The sequence below is a fragment of the Electrona antarctica genome (assembly GCF_951216825.1).
Source record: "Electrona antarctica genome assembly, chromosome: 12".
In the NCBI taxonomy this organism is placed as follows: domain Eukaryota; kingdom Metazoa; phylum Chordata; class Actinopteri; order Myctophiformes; family Myctophidae; genus Electrona; species Electrona antarctica.
Genome location: NC_136793.1, coordinates 34,712,963 through 34,725,175, shown reverse-complemented (window position 1 = coordinate 34,725,175; position 12,213 = coordinate 34,712,963). Strand labels below are relative to the sequence as shown.

General features: G+C 40.4%; 1 protein-coding gene across 1 annotated transcript in view; it reads left to right on the top strand.

Annotated features, from left to right (window-relative positions):
- Nucleotides 1-5,090: 5,090 nt before the first annotated feature.
- Nucleotides 5,091-12,213, top strand: part of LOC306934129 (dual specificity testis-specific protein kinase 1) — a 28,602-nt gene continuing 21,479 nt past the window's right edge. The window contains exons 1-2 of the mRNA XM_079516613.1: nucleotides 5,091-5,364; nucleotides 5,706-5,817. Of these exons, the coding sequence (XP_079372739.1) occupies nucleotides 5,787-5,817 (31 nt within the window). The 5' untranslated portion in view covers nucleotides 5,091-5,364; nucleotides 5,706-5,786. The remainder of the gene's footprint in view (nucleotides 5,365-5,705; nucleotides 5,818-12,213) is intronic.

Genomic DNA, 12,213 nt, shown 5'->3' with positions numbered 1-12,213 from the left:
AGTAGCCGTTTCCTCAAACGAGAAGAGATCAAACAATCTGTGGTGGTGCCTAAAATTAATCTTCTTTTTCCACAGTTTATCAACAGTTTGGTTCTGTTTTCTGCCTTTTACCTTTGCTGCCTATGCCATTTGCTCATTTCTGAAAAGAAAGTTGAATGAATCAATTTTCCCACTACAAGTGCCCTCATTTTATACACAAAGTTGTTTACCAATGTATCTATGCAGACATGTATTTACTTGCGCAAGCAGAGCGTGCAAGTAATGTTATCAGTCAGGTGCTACGATGCGTATGTCCCTTAGCAGCATATGATATGACGTCATATGCTGGCACGAAGCTGACCGGGCAGGTATGTTTTCCGTCATGCTACGAAGCATATGTCCCATGACGTGATGAAGATATGTACCAATGACCCTTAGACTGCATATGATATGACATCATATGCTGGCCCCGGACATACGGAAGCAGACCGTACAGGTATGTTTTCCGCGGATGTCCCAAGACGTGATGAAGATTATGTACCAATGCCAGGGTATAATTGGTTTACGATGGTGACGTAATGATGATATGTTTCAGTGTCAGGTGGATTAAAAAAAGGGACATACGCATCAAACCACCCGAGTAACCACATTATACCACTTATCACTCAGAAATTACATATACATACATATAGACATATACACATATATAGACATATGAGCATATGACGTGATGAATATATGTACCAATGCCAGGGTATAATTGGTTATCGATGGTGACGTAACGATGACATGTTTCAGTGTCGGGTGGACTAAAGGTAATGCCTCTATGTATACATGTATGTAATCTGACACCACTGCCATAACAGGCATAAGTAATCATTACCATACTTCAAAATACTACTTTTTCTCCTCCAGAAGCAAGGTACATAGCAAATAGCTAAACCTAATAATTCAATATTGCAAATGTTCTTTCACAGAGAGGCTGAGATTTGAACGTTTGTAGCGGTCTACAGTACTTGCACGCTCTGCTTGTGCACTAGTAGGCCAAAATGGCCTACTTGTGTGCAACAAGCAAGTAGGCACTCGACAGAGTGCAGTTCTAGTTATGTTTAGGTTTAGATGATACGTGTCCGCCATAGGCTATCTATTATTTGGTACTGGTAGTATAAATCAGTGTGTGGCCCCCCCGGGGAAGGCCAGGTCATGAGGCCTTGACTGTTAACTGTTGTCAAAACGATTTGCACTAAATCATAACTTTCTTTCACCCACAGTCAGTCTGTAAATTCCTAATTTGATATAAGTCAAAACAGAAAACGGTTTTCAAATGTTCTGTAAAAACGTTTTGAAAATAGCAGATCTATAAGCTCACAGCGCTCCAATACGTAGATCGGCTATTTTCTCTATTCGCTGTACGAGAAGTATATGGCTTAAGTTGTAAACGTGTGTGTTTTGATTGATTGAATATAGTTTATTGAACATAAATGTAAAAATAGCGCAGTCAAACACTCATGTTCAAAAGGGATAGCACCAAAAAAGGGCTCCAAGGAAAAAGGGTTGGAAACCACTGGTATAAATGTTTGGTTTCACACTGGGACCTGAATTTGGTTGAGATTGAGAAACAGCTTTAGTAAGTAATAGGTGTCAAAGTGTTATGTGGTCAAGTAAATCATTGATAATTTACTAGCCTACTGAGATTAACATACCTGCGTCATACTAGCGTCATGTCCAGGGGGTGTACTTGTACATCAAGCTGCCTCACGCTACAGAAGATCGATAGGCTCCTGCCCTATGGGCCTCATGGCTCGGCAAGGCTACTTACTTACTGAGATTAGAATTCTTTTACGTCTTTCTCAACAGAATTTTTGCAATCCGAATCTTTGCCATCCTTAGGTGGTAGTGCAAAAATTGTGAAGTCATATATTGTTGCTGTCGGGTGGAATGTTTACTGTATATGACCAAAACAGTTACTTCTCAGGAAATAGAAAGTTGATCCAATAGATCTGATATGTTGATATTATCTACCTCTCTCCTTAGCTCTTTTTGTTTCAGATATATCTGCTGTATCGTGAGGAACACCGTATTGTCAGGAAAATATGCCTAGTTGGCACTGCTTACAGTTTTGTGATTGTTATGTTGGTGATGAGTTCTTTTGCAACCCACTCTGGGTAATTGTCCTCCAAGTGCCTAAAATATTACAGTGCTCCTCTCAGCAACTACGTTCCAGGTGCCCTTGGGCAATGCACTCGCCCCAATCTAATATTGAGCTTGAACAAATTAAATACACTGATATGATACTATGGTTGCAGCGCCTTTTTGCCCCTAGCCATTAAAAAGAGAATGAGCTTCATTAAAATATACTTTGCACACAAGCATAGCAGGGAACAATTTTCTGGATATGTGCTTCAGCTCAAATGTCATATGAAAGACTGTAGAATTAATGTAAATATCTGAATGTAGATTTAATCACACAAACCCTATAGTGGAAATAGGCAGATCTACAAGCTTGTAGATAGATCAGCTATTATCAGGAAGAGATTTGGTATAGAGGAGGAGGCTCAAGGATAGACTCTTCAAGTATATTGAGTTTTAGTGCTTATGTAAATAATTGAATGTATTGTGTTTACACATATTAACCAGATGGTGGCATCATTACTCCACACTAAGAAACAGGAGTCAGATACTGTCATGTAGCGGCAGCCTATATATTTACAGTTGACACTGTCTTGTATTTCTTATATGCTGCATTAAGTAACATATATATATAATAAATAATATACTGCTCAATTAAATATATTTGAGTAGTCAAATACAGTCTGTTTCACTAAGACTAGGGTTTAAAGGGGTTAATCAGGGAATCGCATTAGTCAATTCAAAGTTACTATTCATTGAGTTTTTGTGGGTGTAATGCAAAATGTATATGCTGGATTTACTATTTTATGGATGGCACATATCCTGTCATAGATGCATTTCGCTGCATTCCTTTGCACTTTTTCTTAATAAATCAGAATAAAGAAATGTTTATTGCTTTACTCACATCAGATTAAATTACGGGATAATCCATAAACCAAATGGATGAGATGGTAAAACATGTTAGATACAGTGTAATGACCAGCAAGACCAGCAGTAAGTGGGCTCAGAAATAGCCTCTTTGGTGAATGAACCCAGTCTGCCCAGGCCTTGCCAGATGGCTGCTTGACATCTAGCCTGCAGCTCTATAAAACACATGAACTAGTGTATTACATCTAGCCTGCAGCTCTATAAAACACATGAACTAGTGTATTACATCTAGCCTGCAGCTCTATAAAACACATGACATCTAGCCTGCAGCTCTATAAAACACATGACATCTAGCCTGCAGCTCTATAAAACACATGAACATCTAGCCTGCAGCTCTATAAAACACATGAACTATTGTATTACATCTAGCCTGCAGCTCTATAAAACACATTAACTAGTGTATTGCAAAAAATAAATAAATACGTTTTTTGAGTTGTAGTGTCACCATTTCCATCGACAACTTCTGTTCCAAATGCCAAGAGCCATCGTCCTGGACAGTCAGATCAGCTGTCCTTTAATTAAGGCAGACAGACACTGCAGTGATAACTCGATCCTGTAGGTTTACACTTTACAACATCCAAAGGATAAGACCCGGCCCTTCCTCGACCTCACCCAAGAGTGCCCAAGCACTGGCTTATCCTGGCTTGTATATTGAAACTCCCTCTTTATTGGCCATTGCAGTGAGTATGAAGCCCCTCCAAATGACCGGTTGCTGCATGCACCCAGTACATGACACTGGTGCTGGCCTACAAAGCAACCAAAGGCATGGCACCCCATACCTTGAAGACAATCCAACCCTACAAATTGCTACAACCCACTTAACAGCAACAGGAAGGCTTGTTTATGCCTTCCCTAAACACCCGGCACAATGCTCCACACATCCTATACATATGGTTACTTTGCTTTCTTGATGTTAAGAATGTAATTTAGATAGCATGTTGTTTGTACAGATGCAAGGTTCATTGCCTGGTATCCTAGTTTCTTTGAGGCACTACATTGTTCTCCTTGCTCTCCGCGTGTGACTGTTTACCCTGTTGTTTGTTGACTAGAGTTCATGCTTGTATTACTTTGCTTAATCCGAGCTCACACTTTTGCCCTGGATAAGAGTCTGTAGGCTACAATTCATGCCTGGTCTTCAGTGAAGTTAAGGCTTAAGGTGAGTGTTTCAATCAATGTCTTTGTTTGATAACCTAGGCTAATCCACCTCTTTCAGCCTACTACATTTTCTTGTTTTGCCCACTGACTGGGCCATCAATAATTCCTTTGTCTTCTGTTTGTGTGCATTCACTGTGAGTGGGAGTTTATGCTCTGGGCTCAAGCACTTTTGAAACTACTGTTGTGGTGTATTATGAATCATACACATACTGTTCAAAATATCTATAACTATGACATCTTGTCTCCTCTCTACAAATGGGTAAAACAATATTACAGTGCAATGAGTACATACAGTATAATTTCTAAATAGCTTACATTTGGATTTTTTTGGTTTATAAATTATAGATCAGCAGACTGGAGTTGGATAGCTGCCCTAAACCTAGTTTGGCTGGGAGTTAGGCAGGCTAAAGCTGGCCATTTACAAAAGTAGAAAGAAAGTTCCGAAAAAAGTCGAGCACATTACTGGTCAAGTAATTAATTAATATATGTCAAGTAATCAAGTAATATATATATATATATATATATATATATATATATATATATATATATATATATATATATATATATATATATATATATATAATTATTTTTTTGTTTGTTATTACTTATATAAAGTGAAGTTAAAAACTAACAGAGTGGAACCAAATGCACCAAAAATAACAGAGTGGAACCAAATGCACCAAATGGTCCTCAAGGACCCCTGGGGGTCCCCGGACCCCACTTTGGGAACCACTGAACCAAAGTATTTATTTATTTCTCTACCTTTTCTGTCAAGCGTAGGCTGCTCAGACACTATATTTTCTGTGGGCGGAGTTACTACTACCAACGTAATGAGGTTGGTTGCTTGACGACCCATCAAACATGTATCGAGGTGTTTTTCTCTCGCAAAGTGTGTGGGAGCCCTGCAGGCACGCAACCAGCGCATTGATGTTGCAGAAGCTCTGAAGCTGCACATGCACACGATAGTAGTGCACGGAAATTGTTGCTCGCTGTTGCGAAACATTAGTTTACTGTCTAGACTAGAGGAGAGGTAAAGAACATCGCTGCTGCGATGCTGAGTGAGAGACAGACAACTACAATAAATATAGATAGAGCAATGCAGTAGCCTAGTCCAGCCTACGCACTGTTCATCTTTAAACGCAAAGGACTTATCCATTATAGCCTACACAGAATGTAAGTATTAACTTAAATTGTTTGATTTGTTTCCGTCCATATAGTCTATTGCTATTTCTGTTAAGTTAACTACACTACTCAATTTAACATAACATTTGTTATTTTGTTTACTTATATTTATTGATTACAAATGGGGAGGGAGAGGGCAACTACAATGCAACAGGTGAAATTAGCCTACTATATCATTTTGACAGAAAGATTTTCATTAACCTGTGGGCTATGGTGTAATTCGTGTGGTTCAATAGTTCCTGTTTGTTGCCTGCATGAAAGCAAATGGTGTTTTGTGATGTACTGCGTATGCGCTTGCTCATTGTTTGTCTGTTGCATGTGTGTCTCCCCAGTGTCTGGACTTGGTGACTGCTGGTCACCAGATCTTGTGATCATTGTCAGCGGACGGCATATTTTGCCGACCCTTCCCCAAGATGCATATGAATAGCATGTTAAATCACTGGAGTAAGTATTGTGTTTTTGTTGCTGCAAAAAAGTTTTTCACTGCACTGTAGGATTGGAAGTTCAGCTCAAGCTAATGAGTGGAATTGTGGAGCGTTCAAAAATGTACAGTTTAAAGGGTAATAGGATAGGTGGGCAGTGGGCACCAAGGAAGAGTGGGCACCAAGGAAGAGTGGGCACCTCAGTGTTAAATTGGCTTTCCATCCATGATCTACCGTGGCAAGGGAGATATACAGTTAGTATGAGGCATGAGAGACAGGACTCAGGACAGGGAAACTGTTAGCGCTACAGGTACAGTTGTTGTAGTCATTACTAATCAACCAAGATTTATGTCCTACCCAACAATTATGGTCTAAAATCTTCAATGGAAGAGTGAGACCACCTCCAACCACAGCAGACGTGGTATTACATGGAGATTACACTATAGGCTACTCTACCACACTGATTGGTTAAAATCTTTAATTCATTCAAATAAGTTATGGATTGCATCTTAAGCAGAATCCTTTCCAGCAATACCGACCACCAACAGCATTATTTTTTGCTAAATGCCTGTCTAAAATCATATGACATTTATTGCAGTCATAGTTTCTCATGTCAGATGTTTGATGGTAGGCTAATAATTATGATGCATATCTTTTTCTTTATTTTATAAGCTTAACACAGATGCTGTAGGCTAGCTAATGTGCAATAAGTGTGTAGAATTGTAGCTGGACATTGTCCTGATTTAGAAAACCCTGAGCTCGGCATCCTGGCTGACTGTGCAACCTTGTTGTGTCAGGAAAGTATCCTGTTACTTATCCATCCTCCATCTAAGACTGGATGTTATGATGTAATGCATTGCTTCCCACTGGCACCCAAGTGTTGTCCTTTAAAGTTAGGAGGAGTAAGGGACCAAATATGTGTAAACTGTAAAATACGTTGATTGTTAAATGTGATTATTATAGGCTAATTTGTTTACCAAATGTGAACTACACTTATTTATTGTGATACAAATATTAACTTGCATTGGATATTGGGCCAGTACCAAGCTAAAATACCCGTAGACTAGTGAGAAAAATATATTTGATGGCAAGAACCAAAATAATAAACAACTGCTCATTTAAAAATGCATTATTTATGTAAGAGGTTTAAAAAATACAGTTCACAATGTGGACAACAACCACATAAATCAACCAAAACATAAACATCATAGCCTATTCATGAATTCAAATGTAAATCAAAAGTAAAAGGAGGTATCATTATGAAAATGGCTTGATAAATGAAAGGTGGGATACTTTTTGTACAGTACAATAGAAAGAGTGGAACGTTAGGGTTTACATGAGAACAATGGTTTTATCTTAGTAATGTTTCCTCAGCTCATTCTAGCGTCTTTCTACTGTATTCGCCTATGCTGAAAGTGCACTGCTCACAAACCATTTTGTCTGTGAAAAAGTGGTAGCATTGGTGCATCCCTTTCGTGAGTAGCTGCTTAGTTACAGGGCAGCTGTTTGCAGTAGCTGTGTAGATTGTGTGAAACCTTTGTAAATTGTTCCAAGCCAGTCATCTGTGTTTGCTACCTCTCTGTCTCTAGAAGGCAAAGAAGCAGAGTATGTGCTGTAGCCCAGTGGTTCCCAAAGTGGGGTCCGGGGACCCCCAGAGGTACTTGAGGGAGTTCCAGGGGGGACCCAGCTAAATGATAATTTGGAACCGAATGGACCCTTATGGGTCTGTAACTCAGAGAGTGTACAAATGTACACATTTTTACACTCAGAATTAAATTAACATTGCTTTTACAATATAAATTGGGGGTCCTAGAGATAGAAATACTATTAAATGGGGGTCCATAGACTAATGCATGTCAAACTGGGGGTCCTTAAACGGGTTGAAAATCACTACTAGAGCCATAAAAATCTTCTCTTATTGAGATCCCTGGCATATCTTTTCAAATGGGGGTCTGCAGACTAATTAGTGTCAATTTGGGGGTCCTTGACATGAAAAAGTTTGGGAACCACTGCTGTAGCCTTCAGTATAATGGATGGAGGAGTGGATGAATGGATGGAGGGATGAAGGGATTGAGGAATAGTTAGAGAGATGCTTTAGACTAGAAATCCTAAATCCCCCCTCTAGTTGTACAGTAAGGATGGGATTCCTCACAGTCTGGAATCAATGATGATCACATACAGTATCATTGTGTACGGTTCACTTCTAAGCTCTCACCTTGCAGATGGTCTTGTGTACTGTCTGTCCGCTGAACTTTGGTAACTTCAGGTCTCCTCATTGTTGTGTTCGAATTGAGAAACAACTGTTACTGACGTATGAGTGGTGAATTGAAACACTCCAGTTCTGTCTGACTCTGTGAGGGGTTTGGGTGTAACCCACCAGTAACATAACTCCACCCTGCCCTTGTTAAGAGCAATGATTTACAGTGTGCTGCTGTACAGTAGTTGGCTGTTATTATGCAGACAATGTCAACAAAAAGCACACTGTTGTCCCTTCGACAATCCAGCTCTTTTTATGTAAAATAATATCCAGTTATTATTTTTTTTAATCAGATATTGGCTTGGCAGGGCTGTATGCGCTGTCCCTGAGAGCTTCATTTAGGAATGCTGATGTTGGTGGGGCCTTGAGTTTACTGTTAGCACCAACGTTAGCGCGATAACAAGAACTTGACCTGAACAAACACTGTGGTTGCCTGCATGGTTAAACCAACCGATGATGTCAATGGGAGAAACTGCGGAGAGGAGGACAGAGACGCATTGTGTGTTAACCATATTTTCTGTAACCTCTTTTCATCATCTATGACCTCTTCAACACTCTATCACGCCCACCCTCCTCTCCGTCCCAGTCAAATGGCAAACAAGAATGCCTTGGTCGCCGAATACTTTTTACTGAATATTTAATAACTGTGTAGTCTGTATGGCTTTAAAGGGATAATGAATTGCTTGGAACATTTTGTTATTAAGCAAATTGGGCTAAAGATATTGATTGTTGATGGTGGTGATTCCTACCAGTTTAGACATACATATGTCATATAAAAATAAGATCCATGCCTGGTTTCAAAATATGATTTTGTGTTCCTGCTCTACTCTCGGAGAGTCACTGGTGTTTTAACGTAAACTGAGCGACTACACAGCAGGAGATAAAATAAGGTAACCCTCCACGACCACTATTGTTTCTCAGAATGCCCTAAAATCATTAATCCCTGTAAGAGGAGTGCTCCAGTGTTGACAAGTCCTTTACAATGTTGAAAGTCGATGATTTGTTGACAGATAGTGAGCTACTGTGCTTGGCACCTGATCACACTGTGACAGACAAAGGACAGTGACATTCCTACTGTAGGCCAGTCTTAGTTTATACTGTACAAGCAGTTTTTTGTTGTGTAAAAAAGAAAAAATCCCAATCTGCCCATAGCAGTGTGCCCTGACCCCAACCATTGCCTAGCGACGTAGATTTGCGCTGATGTCAGACTTGGACATGTTTGGGCATAATCCAGCCGCATGCCCTTGAACTTTATATACAGCAAGGAAGCATAATTATGGATCATGGGCATGGCTCATATCTTTTTGGACATACGTGTGTATGTATTTCAATAAAATGAGAGATCAAGTTGTTGCAAACGACTTGTTTTATTGAATAAAAGAGAACATTTTGGTGATTAGACTCCATTTACAATTAATGTATAAGATAAGCTTCTAATGGGGAGAATCCCCCATTGGAGTCTAGACGCTGGTGGTGGCAGTGCAGATGAACCTCCTTCCTCACTTCTCAACACTAGATGATTTGGACAAGGTTGAGTTGGGGATGGAGGTGGGTTACTTGTTGCAAGCTGAAAAGAGAATGAGTGTCAGAGGCAGTGATTTTTAAACGACATTAGGACGCAACTACAGCAACTTTACAGAAAAAACAAGCCCAATGTACAGGAGGTACAGGAGCCAAGTGGCTCACACAGCCACACAATCTGGCTTAAAGGGGTTGTCTTACAAAGCATAAATTAGGTTTATGATGGTCTAAGGTTACCGTCTTTTACAAAGAGGGCGCTAAAATGTGTGATCTTCTCTAATGCCCATTCCATTATTCATGTGGGTCTAAGTGGAGAATGGTTCATTAGCGCCAGGTCGGAGACTATGTTTTCACTCCTGTTTTCACTCCTGATTGTCCGTCAGTGTGCCTGTGAGCAGTTCATCTTGAGTAAGGCCCAAGGAAAGAAACTTTAACCCAAAAATGTCAAATCGGCCTCATGGTGGTGCTTTAACAGGGCCCTGTTTTGGCCTATAACTCTTGAACTGTAGCTCAACTTTTATCCCCCTGGATTCCTTGGATCATGATGCAACTCCCCATATAGGGCCCAACCATTTGTGCCAGACTAGATTTTCTTTTTGCCATTTTGCATTTTTGATACTTTTCTGTCCTGTAATCAAGACATCAGTCAGATTCCTTTTCAATTGGATTATGACTGCGTTCCAAATTTTGCGGACCCAGGGTAGGCAGCCCGGCCTGGTGGACACCTGTGCTCTGAGGAGCGCATCTTTCCAGTTAGTTCCTGTTTCTGTCTCTACAGTTTCCCACACAAAGAACAACCTCTGCCCCAAGTTACTGATTTATGTAACCAAGTACTTACCTCCATGTCATAATAATATGCAATGATATTACGATCCAAAAAGTACACAGACGGTTGGTATATTTGTGGAAGAAGCCGTATTTTGGGGGAACCCAGTGTACTCTCTGCTGCCCCATCTGGTGGAGTCGGGTTAGTATTTTGGTGCCTGCGTTCATTGATCACTATTCTGTTTCCCCAGAGCCCACTTTGAGAACCACTGGTCTAGAAAGCAGTGGGTTGAAAATTTAAATTGATTCTGAAATTTAGGCTGATTGACTGATGGTGCTTGTCCTCATGGCTTCTATAGGGCTGGTCAGTGCCTCAAAGCTAGACCCCGTCAAATGCACTGTGGATGATGATGTGGGATTAATGTTTGAATCCTCTGCTGTTAGTCAATGGTATCCTCTGACGCTTGGTCATGTCAAGTACAAGGAAGGGACGTAGATTTGTAGTTGTGAAATTACACAGTGCACACAGTACTAGTGAATTTGTTATTGCCCACTATTGTGTGCAGAGTTGCCCTGGAAGGGGGTGCCCTTCTCCCCAAGGTTCATTCCTTTTCTTTTCCCATCAAGGTTTTTTTTTTGTTCTTTAGTAATATATATACAGATGTATTTCTTCAGCTATTTCTCCCACTGGCGCTCTATCTTTTTCAGAGGGCAGCCTGTACTGTATATAATTAAGTTATGTCTGGATTTGGGCTACCACACCACAAACTACAGGCTGTTGGAAATCCAAATCGCAGCCATGTCACTCCACAGCATGTGCTACAGGGTACTGTTGATGTCGCAGGAATACCATATAACCGCAAAACGTTTCTGCTCTCGTCCCCCTCCCTCAAAGTAACATTTCTGTGGCCCTTGAAACCCGTTAAAGCTAAACTTCATAACAGAAATGCTGAATCAGCATGAAGCTAGCAAGCAAAAATAGAATAATTAATTATTTCCAGAAAAACAGATTTTCATCACATATTTGGTATGTGATGCTTTATTGGTCCGGCAACAATGGGCAGTACTTAAATGGCGTGATCCAGAGGTACAGTATGCTCTGTGATGTCATTCCACACAGACAGAGGTACAGTAATTTCATTCCACACAGAGGTTACATTATGTTCTGTAATGTCATTCCACTGTGGCTGTGGCAAAACGAGGACAGAAGCCGCAGCTGTGTGGTCAGGCTTGGGTTGGCCCAGCCTGGCCTTATCGATTTCACACTGACCCACAAAAAAACATGATCTCTGCCTGCTGTCCTTGCTCTGCAACACACACACACACACACACACACACACACACACACACACACACACACACAGACCCCAAACTACAGTGGCCCCCGTGGTCCTGAGGCAGTTAGAAAGTATCCATTAGCCTATCACTGAATTGGCACTTGACAGGCAATTTAAGTGCATGGTTCTGTTGCACAAGGTTTGCTGAGCCAGAGCTGTCCCGACATAGATGGCTGTTTAAGGGAGATTAATGATATACTGAAAGCATAGCAGCATCATTGTGCTTTAAGCCTGAGCCTGCTGGAGCACCAAGAAGAGCATTTACAGTGATCTATTCATATCCGTTGTCTAGCTGGAGTGATAACCTGGTTATCGGGAATACTGTAGCTACACAGTCAAATCCATAGTGTTAATTTTAACTTTAATAATGTTATATTCTTTTTTATAGATCATGTATGATCTAGTGTTTCTAGAGTTGGCATACTCTCCTCAAAGGTATAATACATGTGTGCCATGTGTGGTGAACGTACATTTACCATATATGTGTGGCATGTGTTAGAAAGCATTGTTGAGAGTGAGACGGATCGTATGTGTGCAT